Source organism: Rhinolophus sinicus, linkage group LG10, assembly GCF_036562045.2.
Source record: "Rhinolophus sinicus isolate RSC01 linkage group LG10, ASM3656204v1, whole genome shotgun sequence".
NCBI classification, from domain to species: Eukaryota; Metazoa; Chordata; class Mammalia; order Chiroptera; family Rhinolophidae; genus Rhinolophus; species Rhinolophus sinicus.
This window is the reverse complement of record NC_133759.1, coordinates 68,969,710-68,995,529: the sequence shown is the minus strand read 5'-3', so window position 1 is coordinate 68,995,529 and position 25,820 is coordinate 68,969,710. Positions and strand designations below refer to the sequence as shown.

Sequence of the window (25,820 nt, the reverse complement as noted above, 5' to 3'; positions counted from 1 at the left end):
GGGAGATGCGGAATCGGGAGGCTTGGGGGTCAGAGGGACTGAGCTGGCCAGACAGGGTGGGGAGCTTGGACTTGATCCTGAAGCTTGGGAGCCAGCCGGGCGCTAGGCACTGAGGATGCAGAAGGGTCCCGGTTCTCGGGAGCACAGGTCCAGTGGAAGGAAGGAGCAGCTAACAATCTAACAAGTAAGGGGATTTGAGACCATGATGGCGCAGCAGAGGCAATGGCCTGGAGGGGGGCGGTGTCCTCGTGCCCCTGCCCCACGGGAGCCTGGCACTGAGATGGACCTGTGGGCCCCCTGTGGCCCTTCAGACACAGAAAAGATCTGCAGGGGACCTTGTGCCTCCAGAGGCTCAGCCCCTTCCCCTTTGGTCTGGGTCCCCTGTGCAGCAGTGCGTTTAGCCACCTTCTCACCTGCACTTTGTCCCCTTGCGCCCCACTTCTGGGTGCCTGTTCTGAGCCTGGACCCAGGTGGCTGATGAGGGAGCCACACAGAAGGACAAAACCATTTCCCACAGTGTCTGACACATGCTTCCTCCTTGGGGAGGGGTGTGCTCACAGCAGAGTCGGGCACTGAGCTGTGGAGCTACAAGCAGGGCTGCAGAGAAGCTTCTGGATTCTGCTGGGAGCCCTGAAGGCCTGGAGGGCCCACAGGTGACAGTCTGAAGTGTCATGGTTTCCTCAGTCTCTTCTGGGTGGACACCTGCCGGGCAGGGTTTCTCCTTTCTTCCGCATCACTTGGGATCCCCTGGGGCCCTAGTGGCAGTGGGAAGGCTGGCCTGAGTCTTCGCCATTTTTGCTAGGGGGCCAGGTCTGTCCTTGGGCTGTTTAACTGGGCTGCTCAGGTGCACTGGGTCCTGGCCAGTTCAAGCCCAGTGCCATGGCGACATGTCCACTCTGCAGCCTCTCCCAGTCCCAAGCCAGCTACCCCTATCCCCAACCAGCACAGCTTGGAGATTCTGATTCCTACACTCCGCTCCGGGCTGGGGAGCCAGGCTGTTCCTGGGCTTGCTCCCTGACTCGAGCCCTCCCATGTCTCACCTCGCTGAGCGCCGCATCGCAAGTGGACTCTGCCTATGGCCATGGGGACCTGTTTGACCCTGGGGACCTGCAGGTGTGTGGGGAGCAGCAGCAGGATGGGGCCATAACACTGTGTCTGTCTTCCTGCCTCTGCTCAGCCACCTCCCCTGACCTCCTGGATCAACAAGACACTTTTTCCTCCCCCAGTCCTGTCCCTGAGGACATCCTATGTGCCATGGCCTGCCTCCTCATGGTGGCATTGCCCCTCTTTCTTTCCTTGGGTCCAAATGGTGATCGGGCAGCAGAAGAATAGGAATTACAGGAGGAATTAAAAATCATTATTTTCAGCGACATCGTGGGGGTGCAGTTAGGTGACAGAGATCACACCTCAGGGGTGGGGGGTCGTGCCCCACAGGCTCTGAGACTGGTGGGGGAGGGGAGGATGCCTGAGGTCTGCCTATGAGAGACCCCTCTCCCCCAAACGCTGCTCCTGGAGGAGACTCCAGGCTGGGCCCCAGGGCTCTGTGGTCAGGGAGCTGAGCTCACAGCTGCCCCAGAAGAAGGCAAACTCTTACATTATCATGCAGAGCCAGTCTTGCCTCATTGTCTATTCCAGAATAGAAATTGGCTGCATCTTTGCATAAGCAAAAGGCACATTACAATGTATTTCCCCAAACAAGAGAGCCCTTGGCCTCTCTCCCTGCCGCTTTGAACATTTTCCCCCAAGGTTTAAAGATTCTGGGATCAATTTCTCAGACAGGGCTCAAGGACATTGTCCCAGCTTCTCTACCCACTGCGATATGGACCAAGGAGAGCGGCTTCTCCCAGCACAGAGGCCTCAGGGAGCACAGGGCGGGGTGAGGGTGCCTGGGCACTAAGTCGCGGGGCCTAGGTCATTATAGGGCTTCATGGACCCCGCTGTAGTCACACTCTGTCCATTTCCTATTGGTCCACACTCTCCAAAGATATCCACTCATTCATTCATTCAAAACTCTTTACTGACCACCCACTATGTGCGCAACACTGCTGGGGATACAGTAGTGAGCAAGGAAGAGAGGTGTCACCTATATCAAGTGGGTAATCCAGTCTGGGAGCAACTGCTTTGGCAGGGGCTTTAGGGGCTTGCTTTGAGCAGGGGACAGTTGTGCTGGGGCAAGAACGTGAAAAGCCAGAGGGCACAGCAAGAGCAAAGGCCCTGAGGTAGGAATGGCCTCCCTGTGCAAGGAGCCCTAGGGCCAGGCCAACCCGAGAAGAGGCAGCAGGGTTTAGATTTTATTCCAGTTGCAGTGGGAGGGCCTTAGGTAGGGATAGAGGCTAAGCAGGAGAGTAACTGCTCCCTTCCTTTGAAACACATTTATTACTATGACTTTGTTTCTTCAATTGCTCTTCAGATATTGTAAGAATTCAGGGGCTGGAGAAGAGAAGAGGGAATCCCAGGCATGAGCCATTGCACAAGCAGCAGGAGAGGCAGCCAGGCTTCGAGAAGGGGGAGCTGTCGGGACTGAGGGCTCTTGGAGGAAAGCAGCTGAAACGAATCACAGAGAAGCCAGCCAGCCCAGCTTCCAAGTGGCCTCGAGGGCCTGTTTCTGAAGGCACTGGGGATCCAGTGAGGGTTTCAGGCAGAGGAAGGAGGTCAGATTTGCTCTGAGTGGTGACTGACTCGTGAAGTATGGTGTGCGTAGGGGGTTGTGGGCAGGACATGAGGCGAGAAGGTGCTCGGGAGCCTTGACACCTACATGCCTGCTGGGGAGATGAGGTGGGGGGGGGGGTTGGAGAGGAGGGGAGATGTAAGGGAGATGCTTGGAGGCCGCCTTTTGTCTTTGCTCTTTTTGCCTCGTCTATCAGCTCCCTGCTCAGCAAAAATGTTATAGCTGTGTCCCTATAAAGGATGTGAGTGTTTTACTGGGAATTTCACTCATTCTTCCCCGTGGTTCCCACACCTGAGGTTGGGGGGGGCACCACAGCCTTCTGGCTTCGCAGCTGCATCCCATGAGGAGCAAGAAGCAGCTGGCCAGGGGCCGGGGGCCATTCCACAGACCCCTGGAAAGCTGGCATGGCCCCAGGGGGCAGGGCAGGGCCACTCCTCAGGCCACTGTGGGGACTGGGAGCCAGCACCAGAAGGGAACCCGTTTGCCAGTTTGGGGTCTCTGCCACACCACACCAATGAGCAAGAACTTGGCCCAGGCAAGTGGTCACCATGGGTGTCCTGCCCTCTGGGACGGGGCTGCTGGGAGTGGCCTCAGGGGGGCCAGAGGGAAGGCTCCTGAGTGGGATGTTGGGGCCACCCTGAAGGCCCAGCAGCCGCCAGAGGTGCAAATGTCACAGAGCAGTAACCTGTGTGGACCTGTGTCCCCTTGTGGAAGGGGTGGAGGCTTCCTAGGGCAGAAAACCCAGAAAAGGGCACCACAGGCCAAGACTACCAGGGTAGGCAGGGCTGAGAGCATCTGAGAGAAGGCTCGGCTGCCGGCCTGACCAGTGTGGCCTGGCCTGCTCGCTGACTATCTGCTGGGCACTCCGGATGTGCCCTGTCTAACTCCTCAGCAGCCCAGGAAGCCCAGTTGACCTCCAAGGTAGGGTCAGGGCATCCAGCCCAGCCGTTGGAAGCTGGCAGCTGATGGGCAGCCCTGAAGGCGGAGCCCCCCCAGCCTGGACCCTGGCTCAGCGGCCTGACACCCCTGGCTCTGGAGCCCTTGTCTGCACCACCAGCAGGATGTGGGCCTCTGCCTTGAGGAACTTCAAGCTGAGCAGGGCGTTCCTGGGGTTCTGGTTACTGCCTGCCCCAAATCAGGAGTCAGGGTCAGACCTACCCAGTGTCCAAGGACACAAGACTCCCTGCCCGAAATGAGAGTGGCCACCCTCAGCCCCAGTGGCAGGGCAGGGAGAACAGGAGTATCTGGGCATCTCCTTCCTCCCTGTGGGGACCAGCCTCAGCTCCCCAGCTGCTAAGGTGGGGCTGACCACCCCTCCTGGCCTCAAAGGACTGTTGGGAGCATAACATGAGATAATTCTGGGCACTTAGCCTTGAGTCTTTTCCAAATAACAAGGCGGGTTTCCCATCTTCCAGAGGGATTGTGAGCACGGGCTCAGAGCCTTGCTATGTGCACCAGGGTCAGGTCTCCTCAAGGTCCACCCAGGACAGCTCTGAGAAGTGTAGTCAGAGCACGGGCTTCAGAGTGGTGCTGTCAGAGTATTGAGGGAACCCTGAGCCCCTCGATTTCTGGGGAGGCTCTGAGAGATGACCCTAGGACCTTTGTCCCTCCCCCACTCTGCAGAACAAAGGTCGACTGGCTTCCTTTGCCAGCAAGGGGACAGGGCTGCGTAGGCCCCAGTTGTTCCAGGGCTGTGTGGGAGGTGTCCCCGATTCCAATCCAGGTCACTCCTCATGTCTGTCTCTTCTTTCCACTTTTCCCTGAATTTGAGCCCCAAACTACCACATTTCAACCGCTGCAGTGACACGTCAATCTACTTTCCATAGAGGAACCAGAGTAATCTTCGTAAAATGCAGCATCATTACGCCCCCATTTGGCATCATATTGTCCATTGCTCTTTGAATACAGTTGGAAACCTTCTCCTAACTGACCTCAGGGGCCCTCTCCTACCTTCTTTCCTGGGACTCTCCCCCTATCCTACCCTCTCTGCTAGGAACACACCTCACTGTTTCTGACCCCAGGACATTTGCACCCTCTGGCAGGAACACCATAACTTATCTGCATCTCTCAGCTATGAGATGAAGTGCCATGTCTTTAGAGGGCCCACCAATCCCCACCCAAAAGGGCAGATTCTCCATTAATACTCCCTCTAGTTCTCCACCTTTTCCTTGCAGCCCTCACCAGTGTCATCACAATTGTGGAGCTGGTTTTGTTACTGCCGAGATTCCCTTTCCATTTCCCCAGAGAGAGGGCCAGCTCTGTGCAGATTCACTGCTAAATCTTGAGTGGTAACACCATGCCAGGCACACAGTGGGGCCAACAGCTCTCTGCCTGCCAGGGTTCATGGAGAAGAAGAGGCCAGGCAATGCGATTCCAGACTCCAGTGGGTGGGCTCTGAGAGAGAGGCCAGTGGTGGCTCGGTTCGAGAAGTCCCATTGGGAACCTAAGGGGGCTTGTCGCTGGGCTGGGGGGGTTATGTGCGTGGTGGGTGGGACATTTACACACCAAAGCTCAAAGGTGGGGAAAAACACAACTCCTTTAGTTCTCATAACTGATGCTGCCCTCATCACGGGACAGAAGGAAAAGTAAAGCCTGGACCGTGAGAAGGGGCTCAGGCTCTTCCCATGTGAAAGCCTTTAGGGGAAGAGGTTAAGCTCTGACTCCAGGCCTGCCATCACTAGCTCGGGCCACTATAACAAAATACCACAGACTGAGGGGCTTAAAAAACTCACATACATATCTTGCAGTTTGGAGGCTGGAGGTCCAAGATCAAGGTGCCAGCTTCTTCGGTTCCTAGTGCGGGCTTTCATCCTGACTTGCAGACAGCCACTTTCTCGCCTTCACATGGCAGAAGGAGAGAGAATGGAGAGAGGGTGCTTCCTGGTGTGTCTCCCTATAAGGACACTGATCCCATCACGGAATTCCCACCCTCAGGGCCTCAGCCAACCCTTATCACCTTCCAAAGCCCCCCCCCCCACCTTCTCAAATTGGGGGTTGGGGCTTCAACACATGAATTTTGAGGGGACAGGTTAGTCCACAGCAGGGCTTTCAAACACTTGTCCTTCCTCCCTTGAGATAGGGGTACATGCCTGGTGTGGCCTCCCTGTGTTGCATACATCTGTCCCAGCATGCTATGCCCTGGCAGTGGCCCTCCAGCATTCAGGTCCCTTGGGGTTTGTTCTCTCAGCTACAGGCTATGTAGGAGATCCTGCCTCCCCTCCTGCAGGCCAGCACCCCTGGGCTCTCTCTGAGGTCCAGCGGTACCCCCAGACCCAGGTAAAGCCAACCCCCAGCCATCCTGCCTGCTCTGCCTGCGTTTTCACACGTAGCCAGGAGGTGGGTTGCACTTGTAGGCTTCTTGCTGCTGAAGGTTCCTGTGCCTCCATTTCTGCTCTCTGAAGCCCCTCAAGATGTGAATATATCCCCCAGATGTCAGACAGCTGACAGGGGCAGGGGTTTAAGCCCTCTCCTCTCTTATCTTTCTCTCAAATATCAGGGCTGTTTTTACCCTCCAGGCATGGCCAGGGGTCAGGGGTGGAAGAAGTAAAGTAAAGCCTGGCCATCCCTCTCCTGCTCCTTCCAACTACAGCAGGACCTCCCCATGTCACCACGGCCTTCATTTCTGCACCATAACTTTCAAACTCTGGGAGCCAAATTGGCCAGTTTTGCTGCTGATAAAGCAATTACTCTGAAGAAGGAAACCCTTTTCTCGATTAAGATAAACTGGTTTTTAGGGTTTTTATCTTGCTGTAGACTAAAATAGTTTGACCCTCAAAGCTGGTCAAAGACATTTGTGCTTTGGGGGAGTGCACCCTATCCCCAAGACCTCGGGCGGGGGTGTTGGGGCAATATACTCTACTGACAGTGACAAATACAGCATTTTGCCATTTTCACCATAATTCCTTCTCACACATATGGAAGTTTAGCCCTCAAAAGCTCTGTGAGGTAGGGACTACCACCCTTGTTTTGCAGAGGGGATGACACAGTGTGGCCTCTTGGGGCTTCAGCTTGTCAGCTGCAGGTGGCCGGTTGCCAACGCACCCTCTCCGGTCTCGTGCACCGAGTCACAGTGATGTGCCTGCTCCTGTAGGTCTGTCAGCGGCCCCTTCCCTGCAAGAGCCAGGGTGGGTGGGGAGCCCAGGCAAAATCAGAGGGTACATTTGCTGGACAGAAGGCCCCTGGCAGGGGCTGTGCAGTCAGATGGGGCCCGCCATGCATGTCGTCTCTGCCTTCTCACTGGTGCCATCTCAATACATGGCAACAGTCGCAGTGGCCGCCAGGCTCCTTGTCTCACGTGCCCTGTGTGCCTGCTTGTCCATCCATCACTGTTGATTTTCCTTGTTAATGCTCAGATATCTGGAAGGGTCTTCCTGGTATTCATAGGTTGCAATAACCGTGCTCAGATGCAGACTGTAAAAGTTGGGGTTCAGAGGGAGTACGGTGCTGGCCTGAGATAGCAGAGTGGGCTCTGCCCTCCCGAAGGGCCGTTCAGCAGCCTCTGGGCTCTGTCTACGCACAAGGAGGGGTGCACAGCCAGTTCATGATCCTGCTGTCAGTGATGGCACGAGTAGACTGATTCTTTCAGAGTTTGTCCTGAGCACTTGCCTGTGCTCCTGTGTCCTGGGTGCTGGGAACATGCAGGGAATATACAGGGAACTGTGCAGCTCACAATCATGGGGGCAAAGAACTCAACAAGCAAAAGACACCAGTGCTGCTGAGGAGCAGAGCAAACCTGGGGAGATCCTTCCAGGAGGAAGTGGCCGAGAGGCTGGGCCTCCAGGAGGAGAGGGTTGGGTCATTGAAAGAGGTGGCAGCGAAGGAGCAGGTCCAGGTCAGATCCTGAGAGTGTGGGGGGTGGGGTCAGTGGGAAGGAAGGCTCTGTCTGTCAGCCCGAACCGGGGGAAAACCTGTCCAGCATTCCCGGAAGGTCATTCTGGGTGTGCTGTGGGGAGTAGGCTCTCCTCACCTTTCTTGTGCCAAGGACCCCTTTGGCATTGGGTGAAGCCCATGGGCACCTGCTCAGAATAATGTTTTTAAATGCAAAGATAAAATACATGAGAATAAATGAATGATAAAATACAAAGGAAGCCAGTTATATGAACTGCAGTTATCAAAGCAGCACAGGGAGCTCCTCTGTGACACAGTAGTATCTGTTTTTCATTAATGCATTAAAACTCAGGTGTGGGGGTGGGTCTACACCGACCCCCTTTCCAAGTAGTGATGAGTGTGGAAGACATTCACAACCAGCAGAAGCAGCTGTGGAGTGATTTCTGCTAGTGACACTGCCAGCACTCTCCATAGGGTTTGTCACCGACTGTCACCTTTGAAGGAAAGGCCACATACAGTTAGAGGCTAGAGCAAACAGAGGGGTCATTTCCTGCCCAAGTTCAGGCACCAGGTAGAAATGCCTGTGCTGGCAAGAGAGGGGCGCTGAGGAAGGGGGTGGCAGTAATCCAGGGGTGGTGGTGACTGGATTACTTTACAAGGGGGGTGGGCAGCACAGAGGGAAAGGAGAGGCTGGATTCAAGGTTGGTGGTGATGCCTGGATGTACACTGTGGAAACAGGGAGGGGTGTGGGGGGCCCAGGATTCTGGCCTGGGGCTGTTTGGGTGGTGGTGTCATTTGCAAAGCCAGGTCTGGTCCTTGAGCCTGAGCTCCCTGCTGACGACGCCTCCCTGGTTGTCTTTCAGGTCAACGAAATCTATCATGACGAGTCCTTGGGGGCCCACATCAACGTGGTCCTGGTGCGGATCATCCTGCTGAGCTATGGCAAGGTGAGCGAGTGCCCCTCACGGTGGGCTGCTCCCGCCAGGCACAGGCCTCCTTTGAAAGTGTTTGCATCGCCCAAACCACCTGTCTCTCCCAGCCGCCTGCCTTGTGCTTCCTGTCAGACACAAGAAACTTGTCAGTCAACTCAGCTTTCCAGCTCCCCTTTCACCCTTGCCCCTTGTTTTACATGTAGGTTTTGTTATTATTCAGGTGTGGTGAGGCTGACACATCAGGAGGTGACTGACATGGAAAAGATGGTTATTCCTCACAGATCCTGCCATGCAGGGCCATTGGGGAAGCACCAGGTTTGGTTAGTAGGCAGACGGAGGGAAGACCGAGCACCTTTATAGTGGTTTCCGCAGGAAGGAATGGGCAAAGGACAGACAACAGGAGGAGGATTGGCCAGTTTGAATAATTTCAGCAGGTGTGTGGCAAAGGGCTGTCTTAGGCCTCTGAGACCCAGCCCTGGGTTAGTCAGGACAGAGGATGGTGGCCCAGAGTGTAAGAGTCCGATAAATGAGGTGCTTGGGGCTGGACTCTGCATTGGTTGGCAAGCACGCTCTGTACTGACTTGTTCACTATCTGTAGGAAGTGGCCAGCCCTGGGAGGGCAGTCCCTCCAGGGTCAGCACGGTGCCAGATGTCAGAGCATGAGAAACACATGTTAATCCCCCCCTCACTTGGACTCTTGCCCACACCTTCAGTCTGTGTCCTCCTCTTCTCATACTGCGTAGCCTCTGCCCCCGCTGGGCTGTCTTGCCTTTCCTACCTCCTCTCACTGTGAAACTTGGAACCACCTTTCCCAGCACCATGCATGGGTCTATGCATCTTCTGTGCATCAGGAGGACCTGAGACAGATTAATGGGGTGCCATGCAAGGAGAGATGTGAGCAAGGAAGGAGCCAGCTTGACAGAGTGAGAGCCAGTGCCTGGCAGTTCAGAAGCACTTTACACATGTTCACTCACTCAGTGCAAGGACGGATGGGGAAGTGGAGCTGTGACCATCCCCTTTCACAGATAAGGACACTGAAGCTTAACATGGTTCAGTGCCATGCCAAGTGAGTGGCCAGAGACATTTGGCTTCTCGCAACTCAGGCTTCCAACCCTGGCAACTGAATTCTCGAGTTCATGCTCTGATCTCACACGGTGCGTCGAATATCAAATCACAGTAAGAACAAGCACATCAGGCACCGGCATTACTGAAGGGTTACCCCTCAACTGAAAGACAGAGCGTCTCAGTCTTAAAAAAAACTTCCACTGCACACAATCTACAAAACCCACAGTATAAAAATGACAGTGAAAGACTCGTGTGACACAATGATTTCCAGGAACTGTGGACCTTAAACCTATTCTTACCCTGGGAAACATATCACTCTAAAGTGACAGAAGCAGCCACAGCGAGGGCACCAGTTATAGACCCACAGAGATCACAAAATCTACCAAAGCAAACCATCAGAACAAGGAGATATTGGCAAAAATCTAACTGCAGTAGTCTTTAATACCTTTATTCAAGAACTTTGACAGATTATATTTTAAAAGTCATAAAGTTTCAAATGATGTAATTGAATAAAGTTAAATTAGTCATTATATCATTATTTCCTTGCCCTACAAAAAGGATGTACTTTCTTTTTGAGGGATCACAGAACACCTGAAAATTATGAAAAGTAATTTAAGTCATAAAGAAAATTTCAGTGAATTTTATACAGCAAAACTGTCCAGGCTATATTCCCTGACTCAGTGCCCCAAAACCAGTGAGGGAGAAAGGGATGTATAAACTGGAAATCCAACTCTTTTGAAAATCAAAACAGAAACAGCTCTTAGGAAGAAGAATGTTAGAGCTGCAATTTCAGACTGTTGGGAAAACTAATGGAAACACCAGCCCACTACAGATCTGAGGCAGGTCTGCAAGTGCTTTCCAAGATGAACAGGCGAGAAGGGAAACAAAGTAACCCTTCATTCAACTCAGTAAGTCAGAACACCTGTCAACAACAACCCAAACCAAAACCAAAGCAAAACTGAGGAAATTGTTCAGAAAAAGCAGAAGTCAATAAATTAGAAAATAGGACAACCAAGATGGCACAGTAGGTAAACTCTGTGTTTACCTTCTCTCACAACCACATCAAAATTACAACTAATCTACAAAACAACCATTACTGAGAATCACCTAAAACCAAGCTGAACTGGAGCCTTTCAACTAAGGACGTGCAGGGGAAGCCACCTCCAGACTGGTAGGAAGGGCAGAGACGCGGCACGGGCTGGTCCCACACCTGCGTGTGACCATTAAAAATTGGGAGGGTTATTTTGGCTGTAGCGGCCTCCCCCCACCCCCTAAAGGAGCAAGAGGTCCCAGCCCCACCCCAACCCAGGTTTCCAGTGCCAGGGAGAGAAATCCCCATAATTTTTGGTTATGAAAAACAGCGGAGATTGTGACTGAGTGAGACTGAGCGTGGCTGCACTCACAGACGCTCCTCTTAAAGGGACTGCGCACAGACTAACCCACCAATGGAATCACTGTCTCTGAGCTCCAGCACTCGGGCAGCAGCTGGAAAGGCAGCAGGGACAAATGGTGGGGAATTGAGTTGTCTGGCTTGGGATGGGGGCTGGAGAGGCGGCTTTCTCCTGGACAGGGGAGCTGGCAGAGGCCATTGTTTCTTTGTTGAGCCCTTCCCCCTTCTCAGCGTGCGAACACAGGCAGCAGCCATTTCTGAGTCTCTGACATTCGTTCACCTCACCCTGGAGATTTGAGACCTGGACCTGCCCAACTTTCTGGCAAACCCAGGCTGCTTTCAGTAGTTTTTTGTGGAGACTGCCTGCCTTGGCTGAAGCTGCAGACTTTCCGAGGGTCTCTCAAAGGTTTGCGGAACCCAGACAAGCAGCATCTGGCTTGTGCATGTCCTCTACCTCTGGCTGAGCAGCCCTAAGCCAGCACTAGTGGCAGCCGACTTTGGTTTGAGACTTGGCCTCTCAAGGCGCTTTGTAGCACAGCCTGGGCAGCAGCCATCTGTGGATTTCTTTCTGGTTCTAGCTGGGTGGCCCTGGGTGGGGCATGGGCTGTGGCTGAACTTGACCTACAGCGGATGCCCTCCAAGGTGCTCCTGGGGCTGGCACCTCCAGTGGCCAGCTTCAAAATGTGGGGGAGCTACACCCAGCCCTCTCCAAGTAGGACACACCCAAGGGGCGGATTGGGCAGGCACCAGAGCCCTGCTGAGGCAGATTCTGCTCTGTAGGATCAGCCCCTGCACAACAACTCTTCCACTGAAGTCAAGGCCAGTCCTCACAACCAGTGAGTCCAAGTGTCAGTCCCTCACTCTGATGTGCAATTATCAACCAAGGTTCAACTACAAGAGGAGGGCACACACAACCCACACAAGGGACACACCTGGAGTGCAAGGCTCAGATGACCAGAAAGACTGCACCACTGAACCCCACAGCATACCTACTACGTAAGGCCACTCTACTAAGATGTAATACATAGAAACAAACACAGGGAGGCAGCTAAAAGGAGGAGACAAAAAGCATGTGTCAAATAAAAGAACAGAACAAAGCTCCAGAAAAAGTACTAAGTGAAATGGAGACAAGCAATCTACCAGATGCAGAGTTCCAAACACTGATTATAAGAATGCTCAATGATCTCAGGGAGAATTTCAACAGAGAGATAGGAAGCATAAAAATGGAGATGGAAACCATAAAAAAGAATGAGTCAGAAATAAAGGATACAACAATGGAAACAAAAAATATATTACAGGCAATCAATAGTAGATTAGATGAAGCAGAGGATCCAACCAGTGATGTAGAAGATAAGGTAGCAGGAAACATCCAATCAGAACAGCAAAAAGAAAAAAGAATCCAAAAAATTGAGGAGACTTTAAGGGGCCTCTGAGACAATATCAAGCATATCAACATTTGTATTATAGGGGTACTAGAAGGAGGAGAGAGAGCAAAGAATTGAAAACCTATTTGAAGAAATAATGACAGAAAACTTCCCTAACCTGGGGAAGGAAATGGACATACAAACCCAGGAAGCACAGAGGGTCCCAAACAAGATAAATCCAAAGGGGCCAGCATCAAGACACATCATAATTAAAATGCTAAAGGTTAAAGACAAAGAGAGAAGCTTAAAAGCAGCAAGAGAAAAGCAGTTAGTTACCTACAAGGGAGCCCCCATAAGACTGTCAGCTGATTTCTCAACAGAAACTTTGCAGGCAAGAAGGGAGTGGCAGGAAATATTCCAAGTGGTGAAAAGCAATGACATACAACCAAGATTGCTCTACCCAGCAAGGTTGTCATTTAGAATTGAAGGACAGATAAGGAGTTTCCCAGGCAAGAAAAAGCTGAAGGAGTTCATCACCACCAAACCAGTATTACAAGGAATCTTAGAGGGACTTCTTTAAGATGGGAGGGGGGTTAATGATGGGTGAAAGGGGACGGTATTAAGAAGAACAACTTGGTTGTTATACAGTAGTCATGGGGATGTAGGGTATGGCATAAGGAATATAGTCAATAGTGTTGTAATAACTAGGTTGGTGCCAGATAGATACTAGATCTATCAGGGTGGTAGATGGGAATGGGGTTGGGGACAGGGTGAAAAACCTGAAGGCATTAGAAATACAAATTGGTAGTTAATACAGTGTGGAGAATATAATCAACAATGTTGAAAAGATCATGTAAAGTGCCAGATGGGCACTGCACTTATCAGGGGGATCACACCAGGTGTAGACGTCTGACCAACGTGCTATACACCTGAAGCTGAAGCAGAATAATATAGAATGTCAACTACAACTATATATATATATATATATATATATATATATATATATATATATATATATATATATATATATATATCACAGGATGTAGAATACAAGATAGGGAAGATAATCGATGGTATTGTAACAGCAGATAAGATGTCAGAAGGGCAGTAGCTTGGAGGGTGAGTTATCACTTTATGAGGGGTTTAAATGTCTAACTCTTATGTTGCTTTGTACACCTGAAACAAACAAAAAAAATGAAAATAAATAAATAAATAATAATAAAAATAAATAAATTAGAAAATAGAAATCAACAAGAGAATCAACCAAGAAGAGCGTCTTGGAAAAGGTGAACCTCTGGCCTAGTTAATCTAGAAAAAAAGAGGAAGTGCAAACTAAATGGGTATATTCTAATGTAACACCAGGGTGCTTCTCCCAGTGAAAGAGAAAGCACTCAGGGCAACATGGCCTGGGCCGCTGCTGGGACATCTCCACTTGGGCCTTCTCCCCGTGCAGTCACTCAAATGCCCAGTGGTGATCAGTGGAGGAGGGGATGTGCACACCTTTCTCTACACGTGGACCAGCTACGGGAGCTTCGAAAGGCTCCCCAGTCCTTACCCAGGTTCGTGGTGGTGCACTCCAGACACAGACTCAGGGAAGGGAAGGATGGGGCAGGTCCAATTCCAGCCTCCATTCACAGGCAGGGGTCTTTGGAATGTCCCATGGGACTCTCCTCTGTCCCCAGTAGAGTATCTGTCAACGTGCTCCCTCTCCCCCACCCCAGATCCTTCCCAGCCCTTCCAATCCCAGCCTGGGGCCCCTCCACCAAGCCCTCCTGTGTCTGAGGAATTCTCAGGCCTTTGCAATGAGGGTTAGGCCCAGTTATATTCCCCTCCCACATCTCTTTCTACCACTGGAGATAGAAAATAGGAAACTTCTGGTCTTGGAGGTAGAGAGGGGAGAAGAACCACCCATTGGCCTGGGCACCAGGTGGCAGGTTGCGTTTCCCCCAGGTTGCTCCCATAAAGAAAAATCCAGAAACTGTGCATGGTTAATTGCTTAGTAGTGCTGGCAAAACTTTGGCTTATTTGGCCTAAAAAGCATCTGCCTCCTTTGCAGTGTTGGTCAGTCAACAGAACAAAGCCTCCTCATTGTAACTGTTCCTTGGCCTGCTCTGTGCTCACTCATCCCACCCAAAGCCATTCCTTCTTCTTGTTCTTTTTCCTTAACTGAGGCAGGCAGGACTGTGTGATTACAGTCCAACATTTGCAGAAGAGAGTCAAACCTGAGGCAAAAATGAGGACCTCTGGGTCAGGGACCTGGAGGTGCTGGAAAGCCAAGGGCTTCCTGGGGAATACTTCAAAGCTGACTCCAAAAAAAATGTAAGAAATGTCCCATAATCATGGAGGAAACTAAAGTTCTTCATTGTTTTCAAAGTTATCTTAAAATTACCTCTAAGTAGAGTCAGATAATGTTTTTGCCAGTGCATTCTCATTCATTTGCAAGGAATTGTTAAGCAAGGATAATACAATGTCACATAAACTTTCAGAATATATACAAATACATACATACATATATATATATATATGTATATATATATATATATATTTTTTTTTTTTAAATCTACCCAATTTATTTTTATAGTCAATTCCTATACTCAAAGCTGCCAAAGGTAGCGTGTCCAAGATAAGATACATACCTGTGTCTCTTCTAAAAATAGATGTAAAAATCTTGAGGCATTAAGAGTTTAATTCAATAACACATAAGGAGAAATTCCCACTATGATGAATGGGATTTATCCTCAGGGAATAGTGATAGTTTACTCTCAGGAAGTCTGTTCAAATAATTAATCACATCTCTTTGCCTAATGACAAAGTGTCATCTAATAAATATTCTTTGAAGGATTCCTGTGTGCCAGGTGCTATGCTGGGCCACTGACATGGTCCCTGTTTCTAGAGCGGACATATGGACAAGGAAATAATTATAATAGAAGGGTCAGGGGCTCACTCGGTGGGGAAAGGTGGTGTAGGCAGTCCGTCCTTACGAGGTCAGGGCTAGTGACGGGGGAAGTGACATCAGCCACAGGAAGGGAGTGGAAGAGGTACGTTCCAGCACAGGGATGTTTCAGATGCAAAGGCTGGGAGGCCAGAGAGTGCAGGCTGTGTTGGAGGGACAGACAGCATCGGAGTCTGACTGGAGAGAGGAATGCAAAGATGGGGACAGCAGAAGCTGATGCTGAAGATGCCAGAGGAGCAGATCTCTAGGGCCCTATATGTCCCACCAAGGGTTTGGTTTGCTTTCATGGGCAGTTTCAAGCAGGAGCATGACATGATCCGATTTGCATTGTTTTTAAATGTTATTTGTATTTATTTATTTTTAATTTAAGTATAGTGGGTATATAATTCTATATTAGTTATATTAGTTTCAGGTAAATATAGTGATTCAACAATTTTATACCTTACAATGTGATCACCGCACTGTCTCATAATCATCTGTCACTGTGGAAACTTGTCACACTATCATTGACTATATCCGCCTTCCCCTTTTCACCCATCCCCCCACCGCCTCCCTTCTGGTAACCTTCCCTTTGGTCTCTGTTTCTATGAGTCTGTTTTTGTTTTGTTTTAGGTTTCACATATAAGTGAAACCATACAGCATTTGTCTTTCTCTGTCTGACTTATTTCACTTAGCATAATATGGTGAGGCTGTGGAGAAAAGGGAGCCTCGTGCACGGTTAGTGGGATTGCAAATTGGTGCAGCCACTATGGAAAACAGTGTGGAGATTCCTCAAAAAATTAAGAATAGAATTACCATATGACCCAGCAATCCCACTTCTGGGCACTTATCTGAAGAAAACGTAAACACTAATTCAAAAAGATATGTGTACCCCAATTTTCATTTCCAAGAAGATCCCTGGGCTGCTGTGTGCACAGCTGGTAGGTTTTAGTGATGCTTAGGAGGCTGTGGGCGCCATTGAAGGGAGGACAATGGCAGGCTGTGCTGGGACCATGGCCACGGGGATGGAGAGAGGGCAGACGAAAGAGAACTTTAGGGGCCAAATCAGGAGAGTATGGGCACTAAATGGATGAAGGTGGGAGAGGCATTGAGTCAGTGCCTTGGGCAGCTGGAGAGATAGTAATGCTGACCATGAGATGGAGAACACAAGCGAAGCAGGGTGTGGGGGCTGAGTTCGGTTGAGATGCATTGAGTTTGAAGTTCCTGGTGCCATCTCAGTGGGGATGGCCATGGAGAGGCTGGCATGGGGCTCTGTAGCCTGGAGAGAAGAGATGAACCTCGTTTACAAAGCCGTGGGTGGGGTGCATAGGGAAGCATGCCAAGTCAGGGGGTGTGAGAAGGAGCCCTCGATGCCGAAGGCACGGGGCATGAACAGCTCCATAGGAGCTTACAGGGGATCTTTTGGTTTTTAAAAAATCTGAAAACTAGTAACAGATGGTAACATGACAACCAAAATTATTTTAAAGGTGGAAAAAGAAGCGAATGTCTCTAAAAGTGTTATGCATAGCTAATTCTTAGAATGTTCATAGATATTTGCACAGGAAAATAGAGGGGTTCCATGGTAAAGTAAGTCTGAAAAATGCTTGCAAAACAAAGTAAAACAGGTATTTCCTGACAGCAAAATTTCTCAGAAGAAAAAGGCCTGATATGGAAAAGGGCCCGGTAAGTTTCCAAGAGATGGAACTGTGTGCTCATTTTCTCAAACCCATTCCTCTACAGAACCTTTTCCTTATATAATCAACTCCCTACAGAACTTGCTTTGGAAAATGCAGCCCTTGAGGCAGTCACAGTAAAATTGGCAACAAGAAAGAGACACATAATTTTCTTACTGAGGTTCTGGAAATTCTAGACAATGTCAAATGACATGAAACCAATGTTGGAAGCTTGCAGATAAAATTATAATTGTTTTCTGATAATTATGTGCCTGGAAAACCCAAAGGAATCAGTTGTAAAACTTTCAGAGTGGCAAGGCCAAGTGTAAGATAATTATACAAAAATCAATAATTTCTGTGTGTACCCACAATTCCCTGGTAATAGGGATCATAGGGAGAGAAAAATTCCCTTCACAACCATAATAAAAAATATAGACTACCTGGAATTATCTTAACAGGACAGACACAAGAAGAAAATTGCACATTGTTAATGATAGGGAAAAATAAAAGTATATGAAGAGACATATGCTGTTCCTCACTGTAAGGCTGGATATAATAGAGATGTGGATTTTTCCCAGATTAATCATTGGAAATTTGATGAAATGATTCCAAGCTTCATCTAGAAACAGTCAAGAATGGCTGGGAACCTGAAACAATAAACTGCATAGAAGAAAACATAGGTACTAAACTCATGGACCTTGGGTTCGAAGAGCATTTTATGAATTTGACTCCAAAGGCAAGGGAAGTAAAAGCTAAAATAAATGAGTGGGACTATATCAAACTTAAAAACTTCTGCACAGCAAAAGAAACCATCGACAAAATAAAGAGGCAACCAAGTGAATGGGAGATTTTTGCAAACAGTGCCTCCAATAAAGGGCTAATATCTAAAATATACAAGGAACTCATGCAACTCAACAACAAAAAAACAAACAACCCAATTGAAAAATGGGCAGAGGACCTGAAGAGACATTTCTCCAAGGAGGACATACAAAGGGTAAATAGACATATGAAAAAATGCTCAACATCACTAATCATCAGAGAAATGCAAATAAAAACCACAATGAGATATCACCTCACCCTAGTTAGAATGGCTATCATCAATAAGACAAATAGTAACAAGTGTTGGAGAGGCTGTGGAGAAAAAGGAACCCTCATACACTGTTGATGGGAATGCAGACTGGTGCAGCCACTATGGAAGGCAGTGTGGAGGTTCCTCAAAAAATTACAAATAGAATTACCATATGATCCAGCAATCCCTCTCCTAGGTATCTACCCAAAAAATCTTTATCCATAAAGACACGTGTGCTGCAATGTTCATTGCAGCTTTATTTACAGTGGCCAAGACATGGAAACAACCAAAATGTCCTTCGATAGATGAATAGATATAGAAGTTGTGGTATATATACACAATGGAATACTATTCGGCGGTAAGAAAAGATGAAATAGGAGCATTTGTGACAACATGGGTAGATCTTGAGATTATAATGCTAAGCAAAATAAGTCAGACTGAAAAAGCAGAGCACCATATGATTTCACTGATATGTGGTATATAAACCAAAAACAACAAAAGAACAAGACAAACAAATGGGAAACAAAAACTCATAGACACAGACAATAGTTTAGTGGTTACCAGAGAGTGGTAACCACTGGAGGGGGGTGATAGATGATAGATGAGGGTAAAGGGAATCAAATATATGGTGATTGAAAAAGAACTGACTCTGGGCGGTGAACACACAGTGGGATTTATAGATGATGTAATACAGAATTGTACACCTGAAACCTATGTAACTTTACTAGCAATTGTCACCCCAATAAACTTTAATTAAAAAAAAAGAAAAAGAATGGCTGGGAAAGCCTTGAAGGCCAAGAAAATTAAAAGGGATTTACTTCAAATATCTTGTAAAGTGAAAATAATTAAAATAATACTGGATTTACATGAGCATTAACAGATCAATAGCATAAAATATAAAGCTCTGAAAACACTCCTCATATAAATAACTTAACATGCAATAAATATAAGTAGAACAGTTAAGTGTTATAAATAAACGTATAATAAATATAAAATTCATATATAGTAAATTAGATATATCATATAAATATAGGCCAATAAAACATTCAACTGTTTAAATCAAAGAAATCAAGAAGAAAGTATTGGTTGTCAAGGGCTTCCTAAGTAGAAGGAATTATAAAAGAGAGATATATCTGAATTCTTAAAATATCAATTTCTGTCCAAAAACACAATTAAAAGGCAAAGCATAAGCAGGAAAAACATTTGCAATGTGGCAAAGATATCCTAATAGATGAAGAACTTTTATAAATAATAGGAAAAACAGAATTGGCAATGTAAATAAACAGATAACAGGAGAAAAAATACAAATGGTCAAAAAAGGGAAAAATATTTAACTTTACTGATAATCAAAGAAATAAGACAATTGACCATTTTTAAAGCATCAACTGTGTTAAAAAGGGGGATTTGCTGCTGGTTTGGGTGAATGAAGCCGTACTCTCTGAAGTGATTATAAATGTGCACATATCTGTAGAATATCTGTCACTGCCCGTCCTTCATGTTTTCCCATCATTCATTTCTATGACTCTATCCCAAAGTAGCTATCAGCGCTGCAGATGACATTTTAGCAGCAAGTCAGCAGTCATGGCCTCATTTCTAAGTGTAAACAACTGGAAACAACCTAAATTGTCCAATAGCAGGGTCTAGTTGAATAATAATAGTACATCTGTGTGGTAGAGTATTAGGCAGCCAATAAGTCCCAGTTCAAAGTATGTTGAAGGGCATTGAGAAATAGTTACAGCTATGCTTTGTTTGTTTATTTTAAAGGATAGAAATTTGCACTGTGGTTTTGCATACAGGTATATTTATGGAAGGAACTGGAAGGAATATATCAAATGTGAACAGTAGGCACTAGGCCATGGGTTTTTATTTTCTTCTTTGTACTTTACTGGCTTTTCTTAATTTATCATGATAAGCATGTTTCTTTTATAACCAAAACAGTGCATTTTAATTATGAAAGAATAGTTTACATTTTAAAAATCATTTAAAAATGGTAGAGTCCACGTAATCCTGTTAACTGAACGATAGCATTTGAAGAAGGGTCTCCAATGGCATGCCACAGGGCTCCATCATGTCCAGCATTCTATTCCTGATTTGAAGGAGGACGTAAAAGGAATTCATGCTTTCTCTTGGCAACTCACCTCAGTGGTGGGTTGGGGCAGCTGGGGAAGAGTCTGTATTCTTCTGCCCTGCGGGCACTGTCTTACCTTTCCTGTGGCTGGCCTCGGGACTCTGCCACCTACATCCCTGAGGAACCTCTGGGTGAGCCAATTGGCCAGTGTGAGGCTGTACCTCCCAGGTGTGCAAACACCTCCCTCATGGCCATGGCTGGTCTGACCTCTGCCCCTCATGTGCCTGCCTCATGGGGAAGAGTTCTGCTTTCCCTGGGCCATGTTGGTACCCCACCAAGTTACCCGTAGGTAGATTGGGGAGTAAAGGGAGTGGGCATGGACCCTTTTGTCAGGTTGCAGCCTGCTCTCCCTTGGAACAGTGTAGGGTTGTGCACAGGCCATGGGGCTGCTTGGAGCCGACAGCCAGCAAGGCGGATGACTGGAGCCCACATGGGCAATGGGGCAGCTTCAGGTGGACTAGGACCAGTACAGTGAGAACTAAGAGTACAAGGGGACTCTGCCCCACCCCCCTTGCCTCCCTGCCTTCCCACTGGGAAGGGGTTTGGGAATCTAAGATGGTAAGGAGTGTAGAAGGAAGAGCCAGGCTGGATACATGCTCCCAAAACTAAATCCAGACAGTGCTCATTGCACCCTACCCAGGGGCTCAGCAGACTGGCCTCAGACCTCTGCTGAGGGCATCGCAGGAATCAGAATAGAAGACATACCAAGATGTGGGGGATTGCCAGCCCATGCCATCGCTAGTCTCTTCAGCCTGCTGGGGAGGGTCAACATGTTGCCCGCCCCTCTGCTGGCCCTGGGGGCACAGCTGGGCTGACCCATCTTCTGTAGCAAAGCTCACCCCATACTCTGCCTACCTTCTCCTGACCCGCCTGTCCCTGGAATCCCGGGGCCCACGTCAGACCTCTTGACACTGTGGTGGGTCCCTGGAAGAGGCTGGCACCCATCGGGGCTTCTTTGTCCCAGGGGATTCCAGAACATTACAGGCCAGACTGATGCTCTGTCCTCTTTTGCACGGTTGTTGGATTGTGAAGGGCAAGTGAAGTCCAGGGAAACCCCTGTGCACTCCAGAGACAGCCCCCTTGATTTCCTTAAGGAAGGCAGGCTGCAGAAGTGCAGGCAGGGGACAGTAGAGTTAGGAGGTGGCTGGGTGAGGAGGGTCCAAGAGGAGGCCCCACCTCATTGGCCAGTGTCTCAGAACAGTGTCAAGTGCCTGGCGTTGACTTAAAGGACACGTTGTGGGCAGCAGGGCTCCAAAGCAATGTCTGTGGGAAAGGAGAGGCCACCCCACTGACACGGAGCCATCAGACAACACAGGAAAGTGACAACCCACGGAGAGCAGCTGTGAGAGCCGAGGCCCAGGCCGGACACATGGAGCGCCTCAATGCCAAAGATCCCTCACTGACAAATGCTTCTGCAAAATACACTCAAAAGGAATTATTAGGAAAGGGAAATATGACAAAAATCAAGATATGCAAAAATACTAGCCTCAACTTTTTATTATTAAATTCCATAGGCTTAAAATCACTCCATCCAATTGCTATAAATATTTCTCATTTCTGTACTTACCTGCTTGTGGATGGTACCAATTTGTGTCCACCAGCCACAGACTCCACTCTGCACAGCACCCGGGCGAGGCCCTATTTTCAGGCCTCTGAGGGACATACGAGGTCATGGGAAGCAGGAGGACGTGTCCAGATCGATCCTGGGACCTGCCTGCTCTCCAGGACTGGAGCATAAGCTCTCTGTGAAGTCACAGAGTGGGGGCGGGGTGCTCTGGATGGAGTGGCCAGGCAGGTGACTGCCCAGCTGGGATCTGAGGGGCCAGAGGCACAGCGCTGGCAGTCTGGGGATAGTCTGGCTCATGGTAAGGATGATTTCTCATGAGCTGCTCTTCAAGGAAGTACATGTTTCCTGTCAAGAAGTGAAGCCCCCATCCCTAGAAGGATTTAAGCTTGGCAAAACCGAGGTGACTGCAGCCAGGACCCTTGTGAGGGGAGGGGCCTTCATTGCATCCTCCCAAGATTCCAGGGGATTCTGGGGGACTGTGAGGCCGACACCCAGACTTGGGGCAGAAGGTGGCCCAGGTGTTCAGATCCTGTTATTCATTCCAAATCATGACAGAAATAAACCAGCTCCCCCATGCCTGTCCCAGCCCAGGGCCCCGCCCCCCCAACCCCTCCCCACCCCACCAGGCTCCAATGGGAATAAAATTGGTAGCACTTGTGTGAGTGACATGTTGTTTGTCTTCCAGCTTATGAGATGCCTCCGAGTTATCTCAAGTTTTTCCTAAAACAAATTTTTCTCCATCTCTTAAAAAAAAAGAAAGAAAGAAAGAAACAGAAGAAAAGGGATTATCTTATTTTATACAATATGCCATCCGCCAGGGAGCGAAACATCGCAGCACTTGAGGGTTGCATAGCAACTGGCTTTTCAATTGATTTTTTGAGAAAGCACCAAAGCTACTGAACTGTTCTCACTCTAAATATTTCCTAGGATGATGAAAATCAGAGCAAATGGAAACCAGAGACTTGGGGACAATCTGAGAAGAACAACAAGTACCTTGTCATGAAAGACCAGGTCAAGGCGAATTGTGGCACACTCGCAGGGTTTTTTCAGCGATGGAGGGGAAAGGTCTGAGAAATTCTGAGTCTCTTAGTGGAAGGCAAGAGAAGAAGAGAAGAGAGTGCTGGGAGTGAGGACTCAGCACACCAAGAACCATGGCTCAGTGTCCAAGAGCTCAATGCTACCATCCTTTTACTCTGCATCCTGGGACATCACCTGCCAGCTCTGGATCTCAGTTTCTCTACCTGCGTGAGGGGCAGCACAGGGGAAACCCCTGTGCACTTCAGAGACAGCCCCCTGGTCTCCCCAGAGTGTGGGTCCCAACCCCCAACCTGATGGGATCAGGCATGGTAAGCAGCCCCTGGTCATCCTGGCTCCTGTTAAGCCAGACCTGCGGGCTCCCCAGAAGGACAAGGAAGTGCTGGCCTGGACCCTGCCCTGGAGACCTGCTGTGGCCGAGCCTACTTAGGGCCGTGCTGCAGCACCTGTGCTGGTCACTTGGCTTTCTCTGGGGACGTGCTCCCAGCCTCAGGATGTCTAGGACCTGCCCTAATGGCATGGAGTCCAGGCAGAGAATTAGGAGCTTGCCGTCTGGCCTCACTTGTGTTGGGGTTCCAAGAGTCCTGTCATAAAGGGACTGGAGCTCATCACAGGCTAGAGCTTCAGGGAGTAGACCTTCAGCCTGTAGGGAGCCCACGCTGCCCCCACCGGGGGACACTGTGTGAATGCTGGCCGTGCTAATCCTTCAGTGAGTTAGTTACCATCACTGAGCCTTAGTGTTCCCAGTAAGACTCGCACATACTAGTAATGACAGCTGTAACGAGGGTGTTCATGTGAGTTATCTGTCAGCAGTGCCCCCTTGGGGTCAGGCCGTGTCTGTCACCCCATAGATGACGTCACTCACTTCCCCATCACAGTAGCTCTATGGGGCAGTCACATCATCACCCCCACCTGACAGTGAGGATGCAGGCTCCGAGGCCAGCAGCCTGCCAAAGTGACCCAATCATGAGCCACTTTGCTCTGGGAACAAGAGGCTGACACTGTTACCCCAAAGTCTGGGAGTGTGAGCCCCAGGCCCCTTGCTCCCCTCAAATGGCCCCCCATGCCAGTGGTCCCCACAGAGGGCAATTTTGCTACCCCCCAGGGGGATGTTAGTGACATCTAGCAGGTAGAGGCTGGGATGCTGCTGAACACCCTACAGTGCACAGGACAGTCACCACAACAGAGAAGTACATGTCCCCAAACGTCAGCAGTGTGGGGATGGAGAAGTGTGCCCTGCCTTTTTGCAGGCCTGGACTCTACACGCATGCTATCCTGTTTCCTGCATGTTTGGGAGGGTGGTTGGAGGCAGGACCACTCAGGGGCCAGCACAGTTGAGAAGGCTTCCGTGGTTTTGAGAAGACAAACCCTCTGGGACATGGACCCCCAGAGCTTCGGTCAGCCCCTTTGGGTGCACCGGCCGACAGCAACATGACAAGGAACATTTGTAGGTAGGCGTTGACTGGTATAGTCAGAAGCCCCTTGCTCCTGGCTCTGCACTGTAATTGTGCCCATTTTGCAGATGGGGAGCTGGGGACAGTGAGTTAACTTGTCCAAAAACATGGAGCGGATGATGGATGAGCAAGTTTCTGATCCCACAGCTCTCCTGCTGCCCAGGTGAGCCCCACCTGTTATCAGACGGTGCCCTGGCGAGCTGCTGGGCCGGTTAGAGGTCCATGGGGCTCCGTGGGCGGAGCCATGGCCAGGCGCAGTTGGGAGAGACCAGCCTCCAGGCTGCAGGTCCATTTTCCTCCTGTCTCCAGGGCAGAAGGAGGGAAGAGCATAAATAATTCAGCTCATTTGAGAGTAAACACTGGAAATGTCAGAGAAAGGTGATGGCAACAGAACTTATGGGGCAGGTCTTAATTGACTTATTCAGGGTAGGACCCGGAGGCTGTCTCTGGCCTCCAAAGCGCCCCCAACCCAGTGTCCGCGGGGCTCAGAGAGGCCGCCCCGGCACCGCCGTTCTTGGGAAGCAGCGCCACCTAGCGGCCGTCTCAGGGCCGCTCAGCCTTGCCCTTCACTCCACGTAGGGGAGGTGGGTCACCTCCATCTTTTTCTAGAGGTGGAACTTGGGGCAAGTTATTTCAGTTGTCTGAGACTCTGTTCCTCATCCAGAAAACGGGATAATGACAGCATCTATATCTTAGGGCAGTTGTACAGTTTAAATTAGACGATATATGTAAACCCGGAGCCCAGTGATTAGCTCAGACTCGACCGCACAGCTGCCACCCAGCCCAGGGTGCGGACATGCCCATTCACTGCAGTTCCTTCTGGACAGCTGGGCCCAGCTCCCTCTGGGGGAGGGCCAGTGGCCTGTGAGATCCGAGGTGGGGTGGTTCTGCGGCCACCCCATTTCTGGGTTCATGCGTGATCCCCACCCCAGGATAGGTGGAAACAGGCAAAGAGTCTTACAAAGAAGCTTTCCTAGTGAAGGCCATGTAGGGATGAGCAGGCAGCCAGGAGACCAGCCCTCAGGCTGGGAGGACCGCAGATGCCACAGGTTGCTGGGTGTGAGAATCTCTCTTAGATTCTCTCTCACGCCGCTCTCTCAGCCTCTCTCTGTCACTTCTGAAGGAGAAATAGCTGAATCTCCTCTCATGGCTGGGAGGAGAGCCACAGCTCACATTCTGTGCTACATCGCAAGGGCATGGAATGGCAGGGCCTGGGGTGCCTCTGAGAGGGGGCCCATCTGAAGAAGGAGAGGGAGGAGGTCGGCTGTGGGCAGGTCCAGTGGCAGGTCGCGATAGAGACAGAGTGACCCATGTGGCTTAGACCTCCTTCCTGGGCCCTGGGCCTGCATTGCCACCCCAATGTCTCTGCCTGGACATCTCTGTCTGTGAGGAGCCTTCGAGGCATGCAGGAAGGCTGGGGGTGGCTTTCAGGAAGTAGGACGAGTAGGTCAAAAAAGGGTTGAGCCTGGGGTGCAGGAAGCAGGGGGTTATGGGTGTTTGAGGGGAAGGGGGCTGCGGCCAGGCTAGGCAAACCTGCTTTAGCCAGTTTTCTGTCCTTTTGAACCTCTGTTTCACTGGCTTAACTTGGGTCCCAGGCCAGCCTTGGGCAGAGCACCTGTATTGACCATCCATGGGCTGTACCCTGAGAAGTGGGAGAGCACCCCAAAACAAAACTGCTGAGCTCTTCCTCAGCAAGCAAGCTGGGCTCGAAACGAC

The 25,820-nt window shown here is 49.6% G+C and overlaps 1 protein-coding gene across 3 annotated transcripts in view; it reads left to right on the top strand.

The window, feature by feature from the left end:
• ADAMTS2 (ADAM metallopeptidase with thrombospondin type 1 motif 2) overlaps window positions 1–25,820 on the top strand; it is a 245,741-nt gene that overhangs the window by 160,094 nt on the left and 59,827 nt on the right. For 2 of the 3 annotated variants that reach the window (XM_074312147.1, XM_074312146.1), the window contains exon 5: window positions 8,359–8,442. The exons of the other annotated variant lie outside the window; for it this stretch is intronic. In XM_074312147.1, coding sequence (XP_074168248.1) covers window positions 8,359–8,442 — 84 coding nt within the window. The remainder of the gene's footprint in view (window positions 1–8,358; window positions 8,443–25,820) is intronic. 3 annotated transcript variants of the gene reach the window in all.